At 36.0% G+C, this 27,150-nt stretch overlaps 3 protein-coding genes across 18 annotated transcripts; 2 read left to right on the top strand and 1 right to left on the bottom strand.

Moving 5' to 3' along the window:
- The first annotated feature begins 21 nt into the window (after positions 1-21).
- On the top strand, positions 22-26,836 carry LOC664554 (interference hedgehog). Of its 10 annotated transcripts, none has more exons than XM_008194125.3 (9): positions 22-280; positions 7,019-7,068; positions 18,373-18,454; positions 20,893-22,553; positions 22,604-22,823; positions 25,335-25,526; positions 25,574-25,733; positions 25,805-25,847; positions 26,043-26,836. In XM_008194125.3, the coding sequence occupies exons 3-9, from the start codon at positions 18,385-18,387 to the stop codon at positions 26,226-26,228; spliced, it is 2,532 nt and encodes an 843-aa protein (XP_008192347.1). In that variant the 5' UTR covers positions 22-280; positions 7,019-7,068; positions 18,373-18,384; the 3' UTR covers positions 26,229-26,836. The 10 variants fall into 10 exon arrangements, with proteins under 10 accessions (XP_008192347.1, XP_008192354.1, XP_008192353.1 ...); XM_008194132.3 differs by having other exon boundaries at positions 25,574-25,728; positions 26,043-26,182; XM_008194131.3 differs by having other exon boundaries at positions 25,574-25,728; positions 26,017-26,182.
- Positions 13,030-15,091, top strand: LOC135267054 (uncharacterized). The gene is made up of 4 exons (XM_064358665.1): positions 13,030-13,640; positions 13,693-13,886; positions 13,937-14,646; positions 14,711-15,091. Coding segments are annotated over exons 1-4 (1,269 nt in total). The 5' UTR covers positions 13,030-13,639; the 3' UTR covers positions 15,075-15,091.
- LOC107397755 (uncharacterized) lies at positions 15,036-17,408 on the bottom strand. 7 transcript variants are annotated; one of them, XR_010335300.1, is made up of 6 exons: positions 17,183-17,400; positions 16,882-17,124; positions 16,747-16,777; positions 16,562-16,694; positions 16,309-16,500; positions 15,036-16,255 (listed from the first exon to the last, which is right to left on the bottom strand). XR_010335300.1 is itself a non-coding variant. In XM_064358663.1 (6 exons), exons 2-6 carry the CDS (start codon positions 17,084-17,086, stop codon positions 15,115-15,117), a joined length of 1,743 nt encoding a protein of 580 aa, XP_064214733.1. In that variant the 5' UTR covers positions 17,087-17,124; positions 17,183-17,408; the 3' UTR covers positions 15,036-15,114. The 7 variants fall into 7 exon arrangements, 2 of the variants coding, with proteins under 2 accessions (XP_064214733.1, XP_064214734.1); XR_010335301.1 differs by having other exon boundaries at positions 16,562-16,691; XM_064358663.1 differs by having other exon boundaries at positions 15,036-15,548; positions 15,612-16,255; positions 16,747-17,124; positions 17,183-17,408.
- Positions 26,837-27,150: the final 314 nt, after the last annotated feature.

Below are 27,150 nucleotides of genomic sequence, written 5' to 3'. Positions count from 1 at the left end.
CCTGTCTAGCCCATTTCACCTGCCATCTCGGATGGACCAAAGAAACTGGTCGTCTTCGACCGGAATCAACACAAAACACAAGTTGTGTTTGCTTCGGACGCTTCACAAGTTGCGCGCTCGCCGTAAACTGTGTTCCTAAGCCAATTAAACAGCAACAAGCTTTTAAAAACGCTTCCAATAACTTAAAAGTGTCCCGAAAAATAATGTAGAGTGTAGATGTGTTAAAAAAGCCCCGAAACTCCCCATTTCGGCGAAATACCACCGCATTTCAGTTCCAAAGGTAAGGTTAGCTCAATGTTTTTGTTTTGTTTTTGATTGTGTACCGCATTCCACCGACCTGAAACTTTTCGATGACTATTTGAGATATAATTAGAAAACAAATATTAGAAGTTCACGCAAGGACAACTTTACGTACCTGTACTATTTGTTGGTGGCAGTAACTCGAACCGGAACCGAGTTTATAAAACTTGAGGGGAAATCCCGGGTGGCAATTATGCGTGGCGGGCCAATCACATTCCCGATTTTTGATTTATTGGCGCCAAATTAATTAAAAAAAATCTGGCGTACTTAAACTTTGTTGATGTAATATTTTACGTGTGGTGTCTGTATTTGGCGCCGCAAATGGGTCGTGACGTTTTACACACGATCCTATAATTTTTCCTTGTAGGTTTTGGCCAAAAAAGGTGGTAAAAGTTGCTAACAGGTTGTTAGTAGTTGACGCCAACATCAAGGTGACGGTTATTTCAGTGGGTGGTTTAAATTATATGCAATTTCTACCTAATCATGATGCAATTTGATAACATCAGTAAAAAAATTGTCCTGGGTTGAGCATATGGTCGTTGAAACAATCGATTGAGTTAATTACGTTATTGTCGTACGTATTAAAATTGCACCGCCCATGTCTAACCCAAATAGAAGCAAAGACTTTCGTTTGCTTGAGCAGGCAACAATTCCGCACCTAATATGGCTATTGACATGACGTATCCGTTATTTGTTGTAAATATAAATTAATTAAATTATTAACAATATAAATTCCTGGTGCGTACTTACGGCGTGTTAGCGTGTGTATTTAGTTATAGTTTAGATAGCATTTTGAAATTGAACTCCTGAGCGCTGTCAATATTTGTATTTCTCACAGAAGATGATCTTAATTGTATGAACAAATAGATAGCTGTTACATAAGCAGCTCCAGTTTAAAGTGACCAAAAAATCGATTCCTCGAGTAACGAGCCTTGAACGCGTTCCCACCTATTTTTTCTCTTGTCAATTTGTCAACCATTACAAAACGAAACCGAAACTATGAAATCCTTCTTGTATGGTTAAACCAGCTTACGGTTTAATAACTCACAACAGCCGTAACAAAACCCCCGACCCAAATGTTTTGAAAGAAAGATTAAGATTCCAGCCAACATTTTCCAGTCGGCGATTATTTTGTAAAGTAATTAGGCGCAAGAATCGCTTTCCTGGAAGAATTCCTCGAGAGTCCAACAATGAAATGTTGTTGAACAGTCTTTAAACTAATTGCACACCGGGTTTCGTGATTTGTTTCATAAAATCGTAAGCGCTTGTTCCTTTTCAATGCACCAGGTGTGCTTTATGGTACCTTTTGTTGGTACACTAGACAAAATAACCATACAGTGAGAATTAACTCCACCTGTTTTATTTATAACATGCGCTCGTGAAGAAGCGTGTCTTTCAAGGTTAATACCGAAGCTATTATTTACTAATGAAAATCGGACCCTCATCAATCTTTTATAATTTATCAAAAGCAACTTTTGACATTCGAAGATAGGTGCAGACCGTTCTCAAACTCTCTTCAGGGGACACTAATTGGTTCAACATATTCTTTTTGTTTCTGATAGGAATTCAGTTCTTGTAATGTTAACGATGCTCTGACAAACAGCGTGAGTCCACAAGCCTGACCTTTGATGTTCCAGATCGTAGAAAATTCTCTATCAATAAATAAACACATGCATTTCTTGTCTAAAATTAGACAACGATAACGAATTATTCAAAAATGTGAAAGCTATAAAATCAGAAGAAAAGGCATGTAGGAGGCAGGCAGTAGTCAAAGTTTCTTTTTGCGGTATCGCGTGCCTTAGATCTCACTGGCCTTCCTTACGACAGCTGTCACCGGTTAACGTCCTTCCCATTTACCTGCTGATCTTATGTCCATGGACTTTTTATATCCCACAGAACAGGTTCATCCGAGGGGTGCACAAACTGTGAACCTTCTTGCCTCCACACAAATGATTAAAACACCGGGCCCAGGATCCCAAAAAGACCTCTTTCTTTTTTTCACAGTTATTAATAAATCAACAGTCGACCTTCTTGCCCCATTTTACAACAGCAATATTCTTAATTTCACTCTTTTTTATTTAATATATGATCCTCTTTACTGTGCTAATATTTTTGTACAAAAATGCTAAAAAATTACTCTATGAATAAAAACATTCGAAAACGGCAAAAAGTGTAATTTTTGGCCCAGCTTTGCTGAAAATTTGAAACGCTTGAACAGATACAAAGTATTCCGTATTATGTCTAAAAAATCAGTAATACAGTGAAACCTCCCTTAAAGGACACCTCCGAATAACGGACACCTCTTCACAACGGTGTCCGTTGTTGAGAGCTTTTCCTGTCGTTAGCTAATATGTGATAATAAAACTTAAATAATTTTTCTTATACCAACGGAAAAAGTGTTCGTCTAGGGCGGTAAAGCGTGTTTTCCTGTCGGGAAAGATGTATGAGTGTCTTTGAAGTTGGCGTCGTTAGAGCGCTGTCTCGGCGGACATCCCAGCGGAGTTAGACCATATAAGACAATACCCTTGGCTGCATCTAATAAAAAATCTGCTTATATAAAATAAAGGTAATGGTCTTGAAGTAGGCGATATCCGTGGGCGTTTCTACATAATAGGTGTGCAATGGCCGCCTTACATTATGATAGTGAAGCTTAACAATTCTTTGTGATTTCGATAGAGAAATAAAATTGCCATAAGCGATAGAATTCTCGTAAATCATCTCGTTGCCCACGAGACTGAGACGAAATTGGTCCCGAGGTGTGGTTCTCGATTAATCTAAGACGGTACGAAAATAGTGAAATAATTATTAAATGTGTGCCGGCATCAGGACCACCCAATTGTCTTAAAAATAGGCCGAAAATTTGATACATCTGTTCTTTAGTGTGCAAATAAACAAACACGATAGTCGATAAATTTGTAACTCGGAAGTCACTGAGATAATCTATTAATATGGTTGGTTGGCGACAGTCGAGTTATGCAAGGGTTGAAAGACGCGAAAATATGCACAGTGCGGCAGTGTATTTTATGAATAAGGACCCGTTACGATATCTTATCGCAGTAATAATATTGTTATTTATATGGGCCACGGAAGTTTTTGGGTCAAGATAAAAAAAGAAATTTCCCTCGGTTTGTTTCCTTTTTACCAGTTCCATCCAAACTAATGTATCCGATTACCAAAACCTTATTTTCTTATTTGAATGTCTGACTCGAAAACAAGATAACAACCTTTACGACTGTGCAAATTTCAGCAGAAAACACCTTAATTAAGAGCTCTAAAATTAAAATAACTTATTTTCGGCGGAATTATTTCAATCGCAGTCCAAAGTTTGGGTTGAGTGTCAGAAAGGACACGAAATTGATTCTTAACTATCCCAAAATATCTTTTCAGCAAAATTATTTTTAATCGCTGCGTTTGTTTGACAAATACTTTTTCAAAAACGACAAACAAAATTGACCTTGTCCTTTGCGTGACACGAAAATAAATTTTACAAAAATGCCACTGAAGGGTAAAAAGATTAGATCGACACGTGTGAAATGTGGTAAAATATTTACAAACGGTATTTGCTTGTGGCTCACACGAAAAAAAGGGAATTTTCGTTCTCAACCCAAATTTTGTGTCAAGATGTTTTATGGCACTCGTCAAACATGTAGGACACTTCTGTGTCAACAGTCTAATCCTGATTTCAATCATTTTTACATAGATGTACTAGTTGGCAAAGGAGTATCAACGTGAGTTGGACGGGGCCCAAGATATTCGCCAAACTTTAATTGTTTCAAATGAGGTTCTCCGTCTAATTGTAAATTTTTGCGACGTGATAAAGTGCTCTTACTTGTCCCCAAACTGCGTGTTATTTATTCTTGCAGCCCACGCAGACGTTCAAACAAATAAAATTTTTGATAGATAAATCATTAAATTGTGGAGTTTATTAACATTGTTGCTGGATTAGCTAACACGCTTGGAGATGCGTTTGTAATTTATAATTTTGGTTTGAGCTGTCAGGCTTTTTAATTGAATGTTTTGTAAAAATCCGATAAATCATGGTTTTGGAAAGGGACCAAGCAATTTTATGAATGAAATGTCTAAATTCAATGTCGGATTTTTCGTAGTTTCAAAAATAAGATCAAACAATAATAGCTAAATAAATAAATCAGGTGGAACAAACAATAAATCTGCTCTACATTGTTTTTATCAATTTTTAATAACAGGTGCCCACATAAGGTGTGACAGCCGAAAAACTCTGGCGCCAGCTTGCAACGCTAGAAGAATGTTTAAAAAAATTATACAAACGAGTTGTCCAAAATTGACTAATAAAGATTGGCCGACAAGGAATTTACATTTGCATGTTTTATCGTCTTTAAGCCATAAATGACTGAAACCATGTCTATTTTAAATTTAGATAAACATCATCGAATCCAATTAGAAACGGTTCAGACTCAGGTTTTTTCCGGACAAATTCCTGAAAATGTCGGAGGCGCTCGAAATGACATTAACATAATTTCGAGATAACGCGGCCATTTTTAGCTGACCCATAAAAAATGATGGAAATGTTTCCGCCTTCTCGGCATAATTAGGCCGGTCTCTGCCAAGAGTATTTTCATTTTATGGGGGAAATTCGTGGTCTGGAATGACACTTCCGGCGATCGGATCGTTCGAAAAGCCGAGCGAGATTTATAGTATGTTGAAAGCAACGTTAAGTGCGCTTATGCAAAGTGTGTAATAATTTTAAAGAACAATATTTGCTACTTAAACATATTCTTGTAATGTGTTCATTCGGTTTGTTTTCTTTGAAGTGGTGCTCTTGCAACGGAAAATAAACTTGATTTGGTAAAAAGATAATTTTTAATTTGCAAACTCCATAAATAATGGGAACACTCCTTCGGAACGAAAGAATGAGTAATTCAGCCTGAATGTGCATCAACCACATTCCGAAAATTTTTTCCCCGGCTCGCTCTTCATGGTTCTTAATATTTTTTTAAAAGGCGACATTAAGAGAACTTGTTTAATATTTAAAATTGCTTCGGACGACCGCTTGATTTATAAGTTTTGTTCCACTGACGGCCTTTGATTAATTTAATTATTCCCCGTTAATCGAAAAAAATTAATTATTTTTTCCAGCAGCGGTGATGGATTTTGCCATTAATCCGCCAACTGTTTCGTAACGAACTGGTAGCAAACGACAATTAGCAATTATCGGCAAATAACACTCATTCGAGGCGATTTGAATGCGAAATGTAAACACTCACCGGGAGACAAATTTAAATTGGCTCAACTATTATAATGCAAAAGATCTAGTTTTTTTATGCAAATGACAGTGATAGAAATGCATGTGACTGGTTTTGAGTTGCGTGCCATTCCTCTGGCGCCCACCTCGACAGATCTTCCAAGAGGAATTTAGAAATAAACTGTATTTATAAATATGCGACGAGGTACAACACACGCAACTTGCACATTCAGACATAATTCTGGAATGGCCGATGATTGAAATACGAACTCTTTTTCAAATATTTATCAGGCGAACAAATGGTGCTAAAATAATAAGCCGCGGGTTTACTGTTTGCTGGATGGCTTTCACTGACCAAAATTAACGGATGCTCTTTGAACACAAACACTCAATACAGCGACCAAAGCAAATAAAGCGGAGAAAAATTCACGCCGGAATAGATTACGAATCGGTAATGGTCACAGCGAATTATGCACTTTCATTTGCATTTCTTTAATTTTCCGTAACGATTATGGCCTGATTACGCCGCTTTGGAGGTAATTAACTGGCAAATTTATGCATAGGATGTCTGCAATAATCGTAAAACTTGGCTCAGATATCAATTTTCCCAAAGCAGGAAATTAGTATTTGTCGTGGTCAGATTTGGATTTTTGACGCTTTTACGTCCGTTCAAAAGTGTCCATCACCCCACTGGGCGTGAAATTCGAACAGAAAGAACAGCATCAGCCACCGGATTAATGAATGTGGAATAATTCGAATTCTCGAAATTTGACAGGCATCTCATGATTAGTGGATTCAGTCAAACGCACATAAACCTATGATCCGAGCCAGTTGATCGCTCGATCAAACACGGAGATGATTTGTTCAGTTATAAACTCACCCACCACTCAATTTCCAAAGCTGAAGCCCATATCTCTTTTAGACAGTTTTATTTATCGTAATTATATTACGAAATCACTTGCACCAGTTTTCTTCAATGGGGAACATTTCTAGTGTCTGTGGCGTGTCAAATTGAAAAATTGTGGTAAAAATTACCACCCGTCATTATCATTATTTGCTCGTTAAGGGAGACGAGTCCGTGGCCTGTTACTAATTATTTGATCATAAGGTGAAAAAATGTGTGCGTTGCACCTGGTAATATTCAAATTTCCCACGCCTTGTTTGAAGTGAACGCTTGTCGGCCCTTTTTGAGGTGGTGCCCACTCCCAAGCGTTGCTCTTAACGTCAATTTGAGTTTTTTTTTCGGGGCCCGAAGTGTTTGGAAGACGGACGCAATATAAAAGTGAGAATTCCACCGGCGCCACTATATCGAGATAGCAGTCAGACTTTAGTTTATAGCACCAAGATCTTGGTACCGGCCCTGAAGAATGCAGAATACACTCTCGGAGTGAGGCCGCAGCGGACTGTACGGTGGTTGACTCTGCTTCTTGAAATTTATGTTATTACCACCAGCTACTATTTTTTCCCAAACTTGACTAATTCCTCGTGTTTTTTCAGAGACGGACAAGATGACTGATTGAGAACGCTACAAATTTCCCTTGGATAAGGTACGTTCAGATTTATATTGTCACGAAATCTTTTACACGCTCATTTATCTCCTTTCCATCTCGTAATGATCGGGTTTATTTACGTCCGCGGTATTTATAGGTATCACATTTTGTCACGAGCTCACATGGCACGAAGTTCCCTACAAGCAGGGGATTTGTAACCAATCATAATTTAACATTTAATTTAGTAAAAAAAAGAAATAATATTTTTTTTACGAAATATTTTGGAAAACGTCCTCAATGTTATCTCGCGGGAGGCGTTTCAAGAATAATAATTTTTTCACGAAATATTTTGGAAAACGTCCTGAATGTTATCTCGGGGCGTTCCAATTGCTCATTGTCCAAGTGCAGCGATTATGGTAATTAAACCTCCAGACGAAATGCAATCTCGTGTGTGAAATATGGAGAATCGGCGAACGGTCACACCTTCTCCATGTTCACGTCCTGAGATGTCCTTAGGTTTGACCATCAGGGTCATGGGAAGATTACTTTCTTGTCAAACGCCACTAAACGGGGAATCAATTGTATTTCGGTGCAGTTGGTAGATGTATGGGCGATTAAGTGGACTAATGATTCGTATGTTAATTAGCGGTGTTCGCATAACAGTCGTGCCTTCTGTGGCGATCCTTTCATCTTTTATTATCGCGCACCGTCGGCCAAAAACAACACCAAACATTTTGTGCCAACTGTTACGACTTGAGCGCCTCTTTTATTTTTAATCTAACCAGGAAGATTACTTTGAAATTGACCGATAGACGAAGAAGTGGAGCGAATGCATGCACAGCTGCTGTAAATGAGAGAACGACAGTTATTGCGCTTTCGCAATTATTGCTAATTTTGAAAATTTCCAAAAAAACTACTCAAGTTCATTGCCAGGCCGGTTGCAAAAAATCAATGATCCCACTAATTTTCCGCTCCTTCGTCCAATCTAAACCGGCCATTTCATCTAATTACACGAAGAATTTCGAACACCTGTTTGATACGCCAGCAGACACGCATCCATTTTGGAATCCATCCAGTAATCGGCTGTAACAACCACCACAATACAAACATATTTGTTATGTTCTTGTCTGGGAGAAGCGTTTCTTCGTCTCTATCTCTCAACAAGGACGTGCTGCCCAAATCTGAATAAAATCATCGTTTGAGGTGATGAATAATGACTGACTCGAGTTGTTTGATTTTTTTTCATCGTAACAAGGGCTCCGAGAGCTCGCTCTTCTTATTACAGTCAGGTGGATGCAGGTGATTTGTCGACGGCTTGCCTTTTTTCAAGTTGCAGTAATTCCGTGCTATTGTTGGATGCAAGATGCGCTAATGGAACGGCTTGCACACTAATTTTATTTTCATATAAAGGGCAGCGGCGGCTCGCCAGGTGAACGAAAACTTGCACAATTAAACTTAATTCCTTCCTAAAGTCGGTTCAGCCCTATTTACATGAAAAGAATCACTTTACAAATCTTTGGCTCAAAATAATAAAATAATGTAATAATCAAATCACACCAAAATTTGTTGAATCCTGGAACCACCACTGGCTTTTTTGGCAGCAAGTGTTGGTGGTTGTGCATTACAGCACAGCACCGAAATAAAACAAAACAAGGCACGTTTATTATGACTGCGAATTGTTCCTGACCGAAGGACATTCCTGCCATTCAATAAATCATAACGTTGGGAGAGGTGGGTTCGTCACCCGAAACTAAATCAGTGTTTTAATAAGGTGCGGCGTTTAAAAAGGCTGAGATATTTGAGGGAAATGTAGATTTTTACTGATGGTAAGGCTGAAGAATGTTAATTGAACAGGTTGTGTGTCTGAGATGGCATTATGTAGTTGCAAAAGGGTTTTAAACAGGTTGAGAGATTGTATCTCGGCGATGTTGGCACTAAAAGCAGGTGTCATATTGTAAAATAATAACGCAGTGATAAGATTCGGACGTTCCATCTCATTCCACATTCTTCGGATGACTCAAGTGTTGTCTTTTTATATCCTTCTATGACTGTGTTAGTCTGTTTCGCGGTTTTACTCGAGTAACGTTATACGAAAGGATGTTAGTCACGGATGGCAAAAAGTTCAAAAGGATTGATACGGATGTGACGATGAAACTAATGTAATGCATCATTTACCAAGGTAATATTTAGCAACATAAATTCACGTATTTATAAAACTGAAAGCTGCAATTATATTGTCTGAGAATGCAAGTCGGAGTCTACGAAATATGCATTGATCATTTTCCCTGCACTTTTTATGATATTGTGGCGTCTCTTAAACGCCGCTGGGAGATTTATTACGCTTTGTTCGAGATATTTAATGTGATTAGATTCACGAGAAAAATTCTATCGCCACTTGAGCAAAGAGAAAAGTTATCAGAGCCATCACAGAATTTTTGAATATCATCTTCCCATATTAGTAACGAAAAATGCTTCGTAGTTACTCAAGTATGGCTACTTTGGGAAATAATTGTGTGATTCAGCAGAAATTGCCTCAGGTCGGAAGACCCCATACGAGCCAGGTAAATTATTTGCTGTCGACCATTGTAAAAAAAAGAGACAGAACACGTATAATTTTAACCTCCACACGGCACCTAATCTCCCACCCAAATGATCGCTTTTATGCTTCGGAGAAGTTTGTCAGAGGCAAACTAGACCAGAGCCGCGTATAATTACGCGTAAAGCGCACAGGAAACTGAAAAACTCTGGAAGGTGGACCGGAAACATATATTCATGAAGAACGCCGAAAGAAATCGAAGAAAGGCAAGTGGAGCAAAAAGCGAGACACGCCGCTGAATTCCAAATGGTCGGTGAAGGTGCGTTCACAGCGAAAGCTCGCAAAAGCTCCGTAGACAACCGCCTATCATGTTATGTAAATGAGCATCGAGTGCGAAAAAATGAGCTCTGGGGGGATTAAGACGTGCAATAAATAAAATTTGAGCGCAGCGGTCGTGAAGGGGGCTTTAAAAACCAGTCAGAAGGTTTGTTAAATTGAGTTAAAAATGTCACCGGACAAAAACAAATAAAATACGGGAGCGGCAGAACAAAAGGGATCGCAAAATCGTTCCGAGAAGAAAACTGAACCGACCGGGCTTGCTGAATTGAATTGTCAATTACAATGAGAAGAAAAAACGACGACCATGTTTAGCGAGCACGATCAGAACATACATACTATGAACCCTTCGGTCTTCGACAACTGGAACCTGTTCGGCACCGACCTCTAACATGGGAATTATTTATAATGTAGTTGTAGACCGTGGCCTAAACGAAATCCTATATCACAGTAATACACGACTATAAATTCCTATCGACAGGATTGTTTTTCCGAATTTCAACTACACCTACTTAATTTTCCGACCGAAACATAATTAACCAATGATGATGGGGTTCGCCAGACCCGCTCCAAACCGTAATATTTCATACTTTTTAATTATAGCCTGGCAACGCCAAGACGGGATAGGATTACTAATACTCGGATCTGGTTAGATGCGAAATTATGAAGAGCTCAACCACTTGTAGGAAGGAAAGATGTGTTTACACGTCGTTTGCACATCGATTTTGACCTATTCTTAGGGTTAGCGCGGTGTAATTTATTTAAATTACTTTACGGCTGACATCTACCGACTTTCAAACAACAGCATTTATCATTATTATTTAAATGCAAACCGGCCTCTATAACATAAATTTTATTCATAATGAGCTTTAATCCGTGTTTATTGCCACTGAGAAGACCTGAAAGGGGTCGTAAAGAGCCACCGTACACGATTTTCTCGAATAATGAAAAAACTAAATACCTGAGCGTTAAAAATTGGTTCAGTGTAATAAGAAATAATAACTATCGATTACCGTCTCATTACGAAGGCGTAACCTTTCACCCCAGTGAAAGTCGAGAACACATTTGGGCGTTTTACCGAACAATATGTGCTTTACTCCCACTCGTTTCGTAAACGATCGGATATACCTACAGAGTTACCACCTTTTGTTTAAAGTAAGAAAAAGGCGAAATTTTCGAAATAAAATAAGTTATTTATAACAAAAACAACAAAATAAAAGTACATTACAAGTTGAAATTTTGATTGATGTGAAATTTAACTAATTAGTTCCAAAGTTTAATGCGCCTTAGGTTGAGTGGGCCTCTGGATGGGTGCCTTATTAGAAAATAAAACTTGTTTGGCAATTAAACTAAGATGCATAAAATGGAAAAATAATAATTTCTCCTCTTTTACAAACTTAATCGTTCAGTGTACAGGATTGGCAAATAAAATGTCGTGTTTACTGATGTACGATATTACGTTATTGTAAATAGTCAAAAATTTGCCTTGTTTATTATTAAATAATTTGAGAATTCTTGTGGAGAACAGGCATTTCCAAAGTTAGAATTCAAAAAAACTATTTACGAGACCATAATTGAAGAGAAAATCGCTCAGAGAGTGTAATTATGTATCGAAAAAGCGAGAAAAATTCGTTTTTAAAATCTTCTGATTAATCACCGACCCTAGTGTTCGACCAAATTTGGTGATTTTTTCTTTCTAGTTTATTAGAAATAGGAAGAAAAAAATTGATTTTTGGTCCAAAAACATGTTTAAATCTTCAGAACTTGCAAAAATAATGTAATTTTTGAACTAATTCTGTGGTTTATTGGCTTACTTTTTAAGAAATTTGGCACAATTATTGAGTTTTGCTGAATAAACGCTTAGAAAAGGTAAATTTTTGGTCTTTTTCGACCAAATTTTGTGATTTTTTTCGTTCTAGTTTAATAAAAACAAAAAAAACTTGATTTTTGTTCTAAATACTTGTTTAATTCCTCGGAACTAACAAAAATAATGTCATTTTTAATATAATTTTGTGATTTATTGTCTTACTTTTTAAGAAATTGGGCGCAATTATTAAGTTTTTGTTGAATAAATGCTTAGTAAATGTAAATTTTTGGTCACTTTTGACTACATTTGGTGATTCTTTTGTTCTAGTTTAATAAAAACAGAAAGAAAAACTAGATTTTTGGTCTAAGAACGTCTTTAATTCCTTAGAATTTGCAAAAATAATGTCATTTTTCACATAAATTTGTGATTTTTTGGCTTACTTATTAAGAAATTTTCTACAATAATTGTGTTTATGCTGAATAAACGCTTAGAAAATGTAAATTTTTGGTTATTTTCGACCAAATTTTGTGATTTTTTTTCGTTCTAGTTTAATAAAAACAAGAAAAAAACTAAATTTTTTGGTCTAAACACTTGTTTAAATCCTCGGAGCTTGGAAAAATAATGTCATTTTTGATATAATTTTACGATTTATTGTCTTACTTTTTAAGAAATTGCGCGCAATTATTGAGTTTTTGCTGAATAAATGCTTAGAAAAGGTAAATTTTTGGTCACTTTTGACCAAATTTGGTGATTTTTTCTTTCTAGTTTAATAAAAACAGAAAGAAAAACTTGATTTTTGGTCTAAGAACGTCTTTAAATTCTTAGAATTTGCAAAATAAAAGGCATTTTTTACATAAATTTGTGATTTTTTGGCTTACTTATTAAGAAATTTTGTGCAATAATTGTGTTTTTGCTGAATAAACGCTTAGGAAAGGTAAATTTTTGGTTATTTTCGACGAAATTTTGTGATTTTTTTTCGTTCTAGTTTAATAAAAACAAGAAAAAAACTAAATTTTTGGTCTAAACACTTGTTTAAATCCTCGGAACAAAAATAATGTCATTTTTGATATAATTCTACGATTTATTGTCTTACTTTTTTAAAAATTTGGCGCAATTATTGAGTTTTTGCTGAATATATTTTTTGGTCATTTTTGACCAAATTTTGTGAATTTTTTCGCGCAGGAAGAATAAGTTTATTTTTAGTCTAAAAACGTGTTTAAATTCTCAGAACTTGCAAAAGTAATGTCATTTTTGAACTAATTCTGCTTACTTTTTAAGAAATTTTGCGCAATAATAGAGATTCTGCTGAATAAACACTTAGAAAAGTTAAATTTCGAGTCATTTTTGATAAAATTTCGTGATTTTTTCGTTTTAGTATAATAAAAACAGAAAGAAAGACTTGATTTCTAGTCTAAAAACGTGTTTAAATCCTCCGAACTTGGTTAGTCATCAGGTTAGTTATTATTTCAATCCGAAAAAAATAAAAGAATAGTTTAAATTTGGGTGCTTTGGCAAAAAAATATTTGCTGATATTCGAAAAGACACTGGCTTATAATTTTAAGTAAAACGCGCTTAACGAAACCATGAGGAATATTTTGTATTGTTTTCTTACCTTATTCAAAGGAATTTGCTTTTAATTCGCACTAGTTTTTTTTTCATAAAAGTTTTATTATGAAAGAGATAGTGTCAGAATACGCGCTATCAGTCGTGACGTCACCTCCCCACTCTTATTACGGTAGGTCAGTTGCTCAAAGCTAAACAACCAGTCTTTTACATGTGGTGTAATACGTTTTTCGGTTTTTTGGTTGTGTTTGTGCGTTAATAACGTGTCAAATAGCTGCAGCGGGTGTAATTTGTGCCACTAGAGACTTTAATTTAATTTAGAAGTGACTTTTTGTGAAAATACGAACTTTATAAAAGAATACAGGGAACCACGTTGTCGGTGAGAAAGTGAGTAAGCTTTAATTATACTTTGAGAAACTATTATATTTATGCATTTTAGTGGCAGAAAAGCACATTGTTAAGTTTCACTTTATTGCGAAATTTTTTGGGGACGGTAATCGCTTTTTAGTTCGGGGAGAAAATGCTTTTACCAGCGGTCACGTCACCAAATTTAGGTTTGATGGCACAGTACAACCGATGAGAATTTCTGCAGAAGTTCTACCGAGCATGAAAAAGCTAAATTATACTGTGGAGGTTTGTATTTATTTAACTGTTAGACATTTCTTCTACAAAGTGTGTTTTAGATTTCATATGACCTAGAAGAAGGGGTTAAGACGGCACATTGTACCTGCCCAAGGGGCAACGTGGCTTGCCATCATATGGCTGCAGCATTATATTATGCTCATTATAATGTAAGTGCTACTGACATTGAGTGTCAGTGGAGTGCCCCATCAAAAACAACACCACAAACAGAAGTCATTAAGTTAGCTGATGTTTACAAGCCGAAATTATCAAACTATACGGCACTGTCTAGGTCCTCTACTGAGGACGAAATTATTCAGTTCCGTGCCGAAATAGGCGTCACGAATGTGGTGGGCTTCACTTGGCTCCTAAGACCAGAAGCAAGTGAAGAAGCCAGAAAAATTATTGCAGATATCGAAGAAATTCTACAAAGCTTAGAATACGTGCAGGCCATAGACAAACAAAAGTTTCTTTTGGAGAAGTGCAGAATAGATGAGGCACGCATTAAACTGGTTGAGGCGTGCACTCGGGGCCAACATGTTAACGAAAATTGGCATGTAGCAAGGAAACATCGTTTAACGGCCAGCAGGTTTGGCATGGTACTATCTGCTTGCAGTAGACGAAGATTCCCACCCTCTTTATTTAAAAATTTGGCGGAAGGCTATTCGCTTGACAGGGTTGCTGCTGTGCAGTGGGGTAAGACCCACGAGAAGACAGCGCTCAGAGAATTTGAAGAAGCGACGAATCTTAAAGTCCAAGAGACGGGATTTTGGTAGGTCGAAAATAATTAACACGTATAACTTAGATGAATAATGTAATATTACTTTTTTTTGTAGGTTGGAAGAATCAGGCTTTTTGGGAGCAAGTCCTGATGGATTAGTGGAAGAAGATGGGATTCTCGAAATTAAATGCCCATATAAATATAGGGACACTGACAGTTTGTCTGAAGCCCTGAAGGATAAAAAATATTTTTATTGGAGGGATGAAAATGAGGACATTAATCTTAACAGCAATCACAATTATTACCACCAAGTACAGGGGCAAATGCACATCACTGGTCGAAGTATCTGCTACTTTGTCGTGTGGACACCAAAGTGCACAGAGATATTTCAAATTGAAAAAGATCCGGGGTGGTCAGAAAATATCAATATTTTAAAAGAATTTTATCTTGACCAATATATTTCCTTTATTTCACAATAATAAACTGTATATAAATAGATGGTTTTTATTTTACATTATTTTAATCATCACAATCCTGAAACAATTCTGCTACCTCTTTAATTAATGGAAATTGGAGGTTTGTTAAAGCGGCAGTCGCTTTAAAAACAATATCTCCATAGTGGCACAAAGACTCTGGCAAAAAATTTAAAATATGATAACATTTTAATCGGCGTATTGCCCTTTCGACGTGTATTCTTGCACGTGCAATATTTTCGGTACACTTAACTTGCTCTGGTGTAAATTGGACATTTGATAAAAAAGGTGGAATATTCAAAGTGACCCCTGGTGGCAGAATATTTTGGATCAAAAATCCCTTATCGGCTAAAATCATATCTCCAGTTTTTAACATGTCGATTATTCCACAATTTAAAACAACTTTTTGATCAGAAGTTGATCCCACGTATAAATCACTTACAAATGTGATGACACCATTGGGTGCAACTCCAATTAGCCCTTTGAAAGTATTATGATGTTTGTAAGTACTATATGTTAATTTCTGTGTTGACATAGACTTACGTGATACCACAGTGAAAATTTCGGTACAATCTAGAACTGCTCTACAATTAGTAAAATTGCTAAAACATGTTGGCAAGCAAGATTTATTTTTTTCGCGCGAAGGCATTGTCGTCATAAACTGTTTATATAAAATTTCATATATTACATGGACAAATGTTAAAATAATATTAGAAACTGTGCTTTGGGCAACCCCAAAGCGTTGCGCCAAATCAAGTTGAGGGAAATTGAGTCGTAATTTTACTAGGGTTAAAAAGAGTTGGTCAATTCTAGTTAACTTTTGGACTGTCCATTTGTGGTAATATTTTATGTCCAACTTTTCGATTAAGTGAAACAATGCTTCGAAAATCTGGCTATTGGGAAGACCGGTATATAAAACAATGAGTTTGTCATTTCCTTGAACATTTTCATAGCAAAATCGTACTGTCAGATATTGTATTTTTGCTTTAAGTTCAGCATTTTCCTTTTTGAGAAAATACATTTCTGCTTCAAGAGCCGCATGTGACACCAAGGGTGCTTGCACACCCATAGATTCTAACGGAGCATCTTGAATTATATCTGCTGGTGCTGCAACTACGGCTGTAGACGTCGATGGCACTTCCTCTAAATTCATTGTCGATGGTACTGTTTCTTCCGGTATATCAACACTATTCAAATGATCAAATTGTAAATCAATTTAAAACTAGGATTCACTTTTTACCTTAATGATTCAGCGGAACTAGAACAAGAAGGGAGTCCTTGTTTTTTCATCTTTTTTTTTTCTGGAGATTCCACTTGAAAATAGGCTCTTTTTGCGATATTGTGCAAAAATAATTCAGGACCATTTTCCTTTCTTCCATCCCGAAAATGGCAGCTGCAAACGTAGGCTCCTGGTCCGGGTTCTACATCTCTTCTACATTTAACAATGAAACAAGCAATTAAAAATTAATATCAAAACATCTATTAAAAATTACCTCAACAATTTTTTCCATAGTGCTCGTTCTTTTCCCGACTTAGGAAAACTAAAAAAATGGCATTTATCGCGAGTACTATAGTGTTTGCAATCTGGAGCCCAACACATTCCCATAGTTGTGATGTAAAAACCTACTACACATGAACTATCAAAGTATCGCAACAAAATATTATTCACAAATCATACCTAATGATGTACCACAAAAATGAGATAATGTCTTGGAAAAACAGAATTTTAAAAATTCAAGAACACGAAGATATGGAGAACGATCGGAAAAAACACGATAACAAAAGACACTCACGAAAGAAGCACAGAACTCACAACCCGTACTACTTTCAACCATGTATGTGCCTGAACCCTCTACCCTCGTATACCTGCTATTCATCCCTCGTGATGGGGGAGGGGGACAGAAAACAACCCGTTTATTGGGGTTGCGCCGGTTGCACCCCATGAATTCGTCATTCAGAAGAAATCCAATGTCATTAGTGTGGCAAACCATTTTTCCCTCAGTTTTAAAAGGCCACATAATAATTTACATCAATATGATGTCCAAATTAAGAAAAACTGAATTTTGAAGTTTGAAAAAAGTTAGGTTAGAAAAGGATTTATGTGTTCAACTTACAGAAATATTAGCTCAGTTGCTAAAATCTTTAAGAAACGACATTGCATTTTTCATAGCTATCATTTCTCTGTAAAAGTAATGTTCCTACACTTCTAGCATTAAAGAAATACGAAAAACTTTTAAATGCCCATAAGAAAAGCATTGAAAATGGCGATTGTTTAGCTTTAAGGTGCTGACCTACCTCAAATGTCTACGTCACACTGATAGCGCGTATTTCTCGCAAAAATAGAAAAATCGTGACTCCAGCGTTTTGAATCATGAATATTTCGGATATTATTCATCGGAAATTTGAATATGCATTATTTATGAGTATTTGTGAGATGTTGATTCTTATTGGTGATAAATCTCGGCCACAGTGGGTCATCGATGAACCTGGTCCTATGAATCCTCCCTGTCTGTTTGTCCGGCTTACAAACCCCATAAATATGGTTTAACGACTCGATGGTTCAATAATAATCCATTTATGGCGTATGATATCTTATAAATCATGCAGAAAATATGGACTCGAGTTAGTTAATGTATGCATTCATTAAAAAAAATTGAGCGTTTCCGCTGCAATATTTACGCATTCTGCGACTACTCCTTTTGCGGAAGTTTGCTTGCACCTTATTGATTCAGTTCTGCTCAGTGCGTTGCACATATTTACATTCACGACAAGAGCGCGTTGTTACCGGAATTCCTTCAGTTACCATTTTCATAGTAAAAAAATTAGAAATCAATCAACGTCTCTGATACGCAACAAACGCGATTATCATCTGATTCGTTGTTATTATCGGTCGCAGAAGGCATTTGCTTACGTGCTACGCTTGCACCTTTGTAATTATCCCGAGGAAAATGAATGCAATGACACTCGAGTGCGATTCGCCCACATCTTCGTGGAGGTGTTTATCTGCAATTTCTAGATTTGTTTACACGTTCGGAAGCGATTGTAGTGACATGTAATTGACCCCCGTGACATGCGAACCGGTAACAAACACCCTACTTGCCACCCCTATTAAAACGAAGTACTCCGTCTTATCGAGAGTTAAAATCACTGAACACGTGTCCGCTTCGATTGAACTTGACAACGACTACTTCCTCTACATGTGGGGCATCCACCAGGGGCTTTTGTCCCACCATTCTAGCACTCACCCTCGACGCGAACGCGTGTTTTCTAATTGGGAAAATTAATGAGTTTGGTGGCGTTACAGGGATGCAGCAGCATGGACGGGTTTCGGGTGATTTGCATTCTTGTCGCTGTTTTGGCAACCACGGGACGGGCAACAGCGGCCGGTAAGTGACTTTTTCTCATCGAAATCCAAAAAATCCCTTTTTTTTCTTTTGGTCCGCGCTAAATTAAATAAGTATTTCTAGTAATGAATAAAAAAAGAAATAAGCATAGCGTAGATTGATCGTTAATTAATAATTACACTTCAATTTGATGTTTTATTGGTATTTAAAATCTTGTAAGAAGTAAAAAATTAATACAAAATTGGTGAGGGTTTATTAAGAATCGGCTCCTTTATATTCAACAATTTTTTCAGTTTAAAAATAATAATAATAATAATTTTTAACTATTTTACGACCTTTTAGATATTCACTTCAGGGATGGAATTCAACCACTAGGAAAACGTTGGACTAGTGCGTTGAGCTAAATAGAGACTATGTAGAAAAATAAATGCACTTTTGAATTAAAAAACAATTGTTGGACCGAGAATTTTTCATTTTTCAAGTTCATTTCGAGGATTGGGAAAAATAATTGTGGGAAGTCCTTGTTTTGGAACAATAGGTGATTAAAATTTTAAGAATTATGCCCTGTTTTTAAAGTAAAAATTTTTAAAAAGTCAAAGTTTAAAAATTCTGCTCCAATTAAAAAAACAAGATTCGCTTTTAGCTAGAAAAAATCACCTTCGGAAAGCCAGCTAATGTTTTAGGATTCTGTTGTGTTTTTTAAGTACTTGTATATTAAAAAAAAAGTTAAAATACGTCTTAGGCTGATGAAGGTGTACTGACTTACAAGACATTGTCTGTTGTAGAAAAAAAATTAACTAAGTAGAGAAGAGTCCTGGAAAGGGGCTAGTTTTTAACCAGTGTTCCGCAATTTAAATGTAACTTGGATCTTTTGATTTTTCTTTTAATTACAATAATCCATTTATTTAATCTTTTTGTATTTTTTTAGAACCACAATTCATGCATTATCAATTATTATTTTTTTTGTTGTCTATTTCGGTTTTACATTTAAAGAAGTACGTATTCATTTATTTACAGGCAACCTGACTAACATATGAAAAATATTGGAATATGTAAATTAGAAGTTTTGAAGTTTTATTTATTATAATCACCAAGATTAGTATCTGTATTTACTTTTTCTTTTTTTTATTTTAAAATCTAAAATAGCAAACTCTTCAATAATATAGTAATGAAAGGTCTCTACATTTTTACGTTTAAAAATTTAATTCCTGCTTCAATATGTTTCTGAGTTTTAAAATATATAGTTATTTTTGTATTTGTCCTTTTTTAATGCTTTGATAGTCATTTTTTAATGGAACATTTTACGAAAATTTTTACGTCTGTAGGATGCAAATTCGCGACCATATTTTTGTCAGTTTGCCAAGTACTCGTATATTAAACGAATTAAAAAAAATTCTAGGGCAATTTTTAAGGTACATAATTGTTAGACAAGTTAAAATTTGTCTTTGGCTCGTGAAGCTGTGCTGACATACAAGGCTTTTCGGTCTGTGTGAATAAAAAAAACAATTAACTAAAGGAAGAACATACAGTTGCCTAAAGACTCTCGGAAAGGGGCTATTTTTTAACTAGTGTTCCGCAGTATAAATGTAACTTAAATTAATAATTAAAATATTTTCAGGCGATTTAGAAATGTTATTTTTTACTGAATGACAAATTCTACAAGTTCATGTTCTTTTTCATCGATTTTGATTCTTCAGTGCATTTAGTTTTCTTTTTGCTTACCTATTTAATAAAGTATTTTATAACACAATTATTAATTTATTTATTTATTTTGTAATTTCTTAGAACCATAATTTATACATTATGACAAGTAATAGGTACATTCTGCCTTTTTCTATGTTAAATTTTTGTTACGTGTTTACGTTTTACATTTAAGACAATACACATTCATTAATTTATATAGGAAACCTGACTAACATATAAAAAGATTGGAATATGTAAATTAGAAGATTTATTATAACCACCAATATTAGTAGTATCTGTAGTTACTTTTCCATTTTTTATTTTAAAATCTAAAATAGTAAACACTTCAATAAAATAATAATGAAAGCTTTCCAAAGAATTATTTTTCCCAGTGCTTTTATATTATATTTTGACGTTTAAAAATTTAATTCCTGGTTCTGAGTTTTAAAAAATGCTTTACATTTCATCGGTTCATCACGTACCTCTTTTATTAAATCATCCTTTTTCGAATTTAACTGTTTTCTTGCATTTAATTCACAGCTAATTTCAATGAAATCTGTGCTCAATTGAATAAACGGGTACCTAATCAGTTATCGATTAGTTCGATCGGATTACTCAAAATGGAAACTTCCAGCCCTACTCACATACATACCTTAAAAATTTTGAACAAAAGGAAAGCATCAAATTCTTTATTGTTAATTTCTTTTTTACTCAACTAGAAATATTTATTTTCGTGCGGGCCAGAAGACTTGGGCCTCCTTGTACATTTCGTAAAACAATTATTTTTCAAATTAAAGATCACGTGCGCATGGTGACCAAAGCTGATTTAATAACAGTCCCGCTTAACTTCGATACCAGCATTGTATGCACGATGAATATAGTTCCGGATAATTTTCAATGGAAGTTTTATCCTTTGAGTCGGAGACAGGCCTCGAATCCCAAAGCTCACATTAGCTTAACTCACTCGCATTTCGAAATTATCGATGAGCGCAAATACGAAATCACCCAGAAAAAGACATCGACGCTTAATCTTCAAGCCAAATCCGACGATATCGCGGGGGATTACCAATGCTTGGCTTATTATGGCGCTTCGGTCGTCGCCTCAATCCCCTGGCGGCTGACTATAGCCAATATCAGCGAATTTCCACCGCAGGAAAAAATCGACGTTACTGTAATTCCCGGAAATACGGTTAACTGGAGGTGCGAGCCACCGGAAGCTAACCCCGAACCTTACATAGACTACCACAAAAACGGGGTTTACGTACCGCCGTTCGTCCAAGTCGTTACTAAATCGCTGATAATTCCAAACGTTACTAGTGGTAATTCGGGTAGTTACACCTGTAAGGCCGGTAATGTTTGCACGGAGAAGTTCTCCCCGGTTTTGTTCAATTTGAAAGTTGATAAACGGGCACCGAGGGAACCACCCAAGTTTATAGTCCGTCCCAGGAGTGTCTACAATGTGACTAAAGGAGACAAGGTCCTGTTGGAATGCTCGGCTGTTGGGAACCCGCTCCCGAAAGTCGTTTGGCGCAAAATAACCGGGATTATCCCGGAAGGTCGCAGCGAATTGACGCCAGGAGGTCTAATCATCAAAAACATCTCGGCCAGTGATAACGGAATTTACGAGTGCACCCATGACAATTCCCTTGGGAAAGTCGTACATTCGATCACTCTGAACTACAACGAGGCTCCGACCATTAATTGCCCGCAAGACTCGATCGACGTCAATCAGGGCGAAGACCTGGAGCTTGAATGCACAGTTACCGGGAACCCCGACCCGGAAATAACGTGGTTCCTGAACGGCTTCGTCACAAAAGACAATAAAATCATCACAGAAGGAAACAAGATATTTTTCAAACCGACTGAAAAAAGACACGCGGGGAATTTGCAAGTCTTTGCCCGGAACATTGCCGGAACCGTCTACAGCAGTATTTCCATCAAAGTCATCCCCTTGTCAACAACACAAGACAACGTGAGCGAAAACCCGCTTCCACCAACTCGCTTACATCGCCCCAATTCGCGCAAATTCAACAAACATGCAAAAATGTATCCACCGTCCAAACCCAACATCACTGGGATCAGTGACGAGGCGGTGGTTTTGCGCTGGACGGTGCAAAATAAGGGACTCCCGATCCAGTTTTTCAAAGTCCAGTATAAGGACTTCGGGCCTGCGAACCAGCACGACCACCACAACAAGGGCAAGGGCTCGAAATGGAACACCGATAACCCCATCATTGAGCCGCACATCCGAAGTTACCAAGTGAATAACTTGAAGCCGGACCACGTGTACCGATTCCGAATCGCCGCCGTTTATAGCAACAGTGACAACAAGAATAGTCCGAATTCCGACAAGTTTCATTTGAGGAAATTAGACTTTGACAAGCGGAATCCACTGCCGGTTCCTCTGATCACCAAGACTGAAAGTATCAATACGACAGCGGTTAAAATCTACTGGAAGGTAAAAATGATGTAGGGTTTTGTTTTGTGTGTTCATTGTGGGATTTGCAGTGTGAGCCGTCGATTAATATCACAATTGATGGCTTTTTTGTCAATTATAACTCCGCTAGTAGTGCAGGTGATTACACGAAGGCGACTGTCGATGGCCCCCAAACGAATTCCTTCGTTCTGTCACATCTACAACCTGATACCGTTTACGATATTAAGTTGCAGAGTTTCAACTCGAAATCGGCGAGCGATTTTAGCTCCATAATGAAAGCCAAGACTCTTGGTAAGTTCCTGCTTTTGACGTATTTATGTTTCAATTCGGGTGAAAAATATTGCCGAATGAGTCGCGTGAATTATTTTAAAACTTTTCTTCCATTCCTTACAACAAAAATTAATGCATTATAAAGACGCTGAATGTTTTTTTATTACTTCAAACGACATTCTTGAGCAAACAACACTTAAGTTATTGTGTTTTATGCAAAAGTCACGTAAAAATATGTCGTTAACATCAAACAAAGTTTTTTTAATTATGTGGCTCACATTTAGTCATAATAAAAATTTTAAATTTATCATTAATTTGAGTTTTTTAAAGTAATTGGTAACTAAATTTGATTGGAGACTAACCGGTTTATACAGGGTGATTTTTAAAAAACGGCAGACGCTCGGTTAATTTATTTTTATGGCCCAATTTCAAAAGCTAAAGAAGTTAATTAAATGGTTTTTAGTGTAAGTACTGTAAGCTGATGCGTTTAAAAAAAATCTTAATGTCTTAACACCTTTTGAGCTATGAATAAAGTTTAATAAGTTTTTTATTTTAAATTGGAACCTATATTTTTCTTTTTATAATTTGGAAGATATATTTTTCTGTTACAAATATGTACAAAAAAAACTAGAATACGTCGAAAATCATTGTGACCTGTGACCAAATTAACCACTCTCTATAAAACCAACAACAAAAATTTGGGAATCTGTTTCTACAAAAAAAAAAACAATGAAACCTTCATCTGTCGAAAAACCACATAAATAAATCAAAAATTAAAGTTGCATTTAAATTAAGACTTTATCAAAATAAAATCTTAACTATTACTTGTTTTTATATTTGTTTTAATTTTTGCGTATTTAACTTTCCTTCAATAGGAATAATCGACATTTTTCATAAATATATACTTTATATCAATATAAATATTTATTAAAAATATGGACTCATTATGTACTACTGTCCTTGTTTTGACAATCTAACCGAATACGAATATCGTCTGCAAAAAATTCAAAATAATTTCTGTCGTTTTATTTTTGGTTTGAAGAAGCACGATCATGTATCAGAAGACCTTTGGTGGTTAAAATTTGATGAACTTTCTTTATGGCATTCGTCTGTATTTATTTATCGCTTATTCTTAACCTTTTTACCTACCTTTAATTCATTTTAAATTTTTAATTCTGGGAATTCAGTGTTCACATTCAAAAATAAAATTAAGAATTTGTTTTTTATTAATTAACTTTGCTCAACTGAATTACTGACTATTACTGATAATACAGTTCGAAAATAGAGAGTTGAGCGCTCTAAGGAATGTAGAAAATGTGCCCCTATCCCAAAAAACGCTGAAATAATGCTTCGGTAAATTGTGTCGTACATTAATACGATTTACGTAAGATTTTTTGCAGTACTTTTGCGATAGGTACACGAGTTTTTCATTTTCTACATTCGTTAGATCGCATACTCTTATATAAGTGCTAAAGATTTTTTTCTGTTTATTTTTTTTACCTTTCATCTCAAAGAATTCTTTTAATTCTTGGGAGACGTAATGGGTTTTCTCTTTATGATGTTTCTTTTTAGTTTTTAGTTACTAAATAATGTCTAAATTTCTTTTTTTCTATTTTATTTTATTTTAATTATTTTTATTTAATTTTATTTAAATATTTTCTATTAATTCTTTTTGAAGTTAAATTGAATAGCGTCAAGTTAGACTTCGCCTTCCCATCTGCTCATTATTGTTTATTTATTATTTTTTTAATAAAGGTTCTTTATTATTATTACTATCTTAGAATTAATTGTTTCCAATTTTATTCACGTATAATCTTTTACAGTATTCAATTCAGAGCTAAATAATTTCATTTATCAGTGATACCAATTAGGCGTACTTTTTAATTATCTTGGTTTTGCTTATGAAGAGGCCAATAATCGAGCTTCCAATATATGATATTTGCTTACAAGTTAAGACCTAGTAGAATTTTTTTCTGCTCTTTCAAATGGCGTAGGTTTCAATTTCGTATTTCATTTAGATGCCGAAAGCTTTATGAGTGCTTATAGCAACTGTAATTTGCAAAATTTCAGCTTATTGAAGAACTGCAATTTTTCAATCTTTAGAAGTCAATATCTTCGTTCCATTGTCACTGAAAACCATAACAGCTTATAGATTTTTTTTGTTCTGCCGAATGCCGTTAGTTTCATCTTCGTATTTCACTTAAGGGCCAAGATATTGATGCTTGTTTATAACAATTATTTATTGTTTATCGACTAACAAAGTAAATGCACGCAAAATTTCACCTTATTAGGGATCAGTTGCGATATTTAAACCTTCAGAAGTTATAAATCCACCACCCTATAGAATTATTTCTGCTCTAGTGAATGGCAGTGGTTTCATCTCCGTATTTCCATTACTAGCCTTGATATTGCTTTATAACAACCGTAAATTGTTTATAAAAAATATTTTTTGCACTGTGTGTATGCAAAATTTCTGTTCCTTCGGATACCAGGAGAATTTGACATGCAAAATATGAAAGAAATCGGTTTTAGGTTTAGCCTCGACGACGCTCTCGCCTCGAGAACCTCCCCCGTCGTCGGCAAACACCGAAACTGCGGGAATTAGCAAATTGTACGTATTTATAGCAGCGGGAGTGTTGGGCGCTTGCGGCGTGTTGTTCGCCGCAATCGGATTGTTATTATTCTGCCGGAAGCAATCCAAGCAGAAAAAAACTGGCACAAGAGGTGAGTGTTGCCCCTTGTGCGATTTTTTGTAACTCCTGTACGTCCAGGCGATCATGATAAAGCCTGTGATGACCACCACCACATCCAAGCCGACGCTACTGAGTACGTGGTGAGTCCGAAAAGCGGTCCCCGGACCAACGGCTGTGTGGCCCCCAACCGGATCACAATCACCGCAAACCCACTAGCGGACGCCGACAACAAGGTGAGGTACATATTACACGTTTTTCTTCCATTTCACGAATTGATCGGAGAGTGTAATCGGCGCACTTTTCTGCTAGGTCGCCCCGAAGTGATTACGAATCGCCTGTTTTCCCGAATCTTGTAGGTGCAGTAAAGAGGCTTAAGCGAAAGTATTGCTTAAGATAAGCGTTTGCTAGATCGGTATTTCTGCTTAGACTAACTACTAATTGCTGTTTTGTGCTTATTTGTTTGTACTTTTGTTTATTTTTTACTCACAACTAAAACTAGGTTAATTTCATCTTATTTCCAGAAATTTCTAGCTCGGATTTTTTCCAGAATCAGAATATGATTGAAATGTCCTGTTTGTCGTCGCAAAACAACAACTGCTCGACTGGCCAACCGTCGGTCAGTGGAGAGGACTCACCGACGAACTCCAGAGATAAAAAAAATAAAAATAGGGAAAAACGTATTAGAAATAAGCACAACGTTGAGTCTAACACGGCCGGCGAAAACTATGTGTAGTGAAATTTCGTGACTTTTTAATGCCTTAAATAAGACTGATACGAAGTGCCTTCGCAAAAAATAGGTAATTAGTTTTTGATAACTTGCCTCACTGTATATAGAAATTTTTGTACATATTTTTATTCGACGAAAGAAGAATGTCATTCGAGTGATCTGTTTTAATTATTTAACTTATTTTTTGTACTTATTAATTGCTAAGTAGCCGATTAAATGATTATTTATTAATTTCCAGTATTAATAACAAACTTTGGCAGCTAACGCGTATTCGTAGAGATACTAAAATTGGCACACATTAAGCATCCGATAACATTAAAAGACAAGAATAACATTCATTAACTAATTAGGCGTGTGATGTGTGCCATGAAAACAATCCGTTAACGACACCCCGGGTCACGATAAAAGACCAGTTCATATGATTTATAATAAGAGCTACCAAATCAAATACGAACTTTGTAAATATTTAGATAGAAGCATCCTTTGATTGCCCTACAGCTTGCCAAGTCACACTTATCTTGTAATAGTACAAATGCAGATTTCTCTTCGCTATTTTTTACCTTCAGCTTTTATAAAAATAGGTTGTATTTCAACGAATAAATAATCATCATTGACTCTCATTTTTTCCCTCTTCCCATGGAAACCTCGGACGAGAATTTGGTTTAGTCAAGTGAACAATTGGATTTTTTGCCCATCTCTAGCCGAGGGATAATATGCTGAGTTGTAATTTTTTCTTGTATTGTCATGACGCCAATCAAGAATGTAACGTCCTGGAATTATCAAAAACTATCCAATAAAGAATGCCCAAGTAACCATCCTAAATGAATTTTCATGCTGATTCTGCAATTTGTGAGGGCCGTTTTTTCAACGAAATTAAGTTCAATCAAGCGAGGTGCGTGTAGGCAACACACTAAACACCGCGCGGCTC

Source organism: Tribolium castaneum, chromosome 9, assembly GCF_031307605.1.
Source record: "Tribolium castaneum strain GA2 chromosome 9, icTriCast1.1, whole genome shotgun sequence".
Taxonomy (NCBI): domain Eukaryota; kingdom Metazoa; phylum Arthropoda; class Insecta; order Coleoptera; family Tenebrionidae; genus Tribolium; species Tribolium castaneum.
Note: the sequence above shows the minus strand (reverse complement) of the source record. Positions and strands in the feature narration are given on the sequence as shown.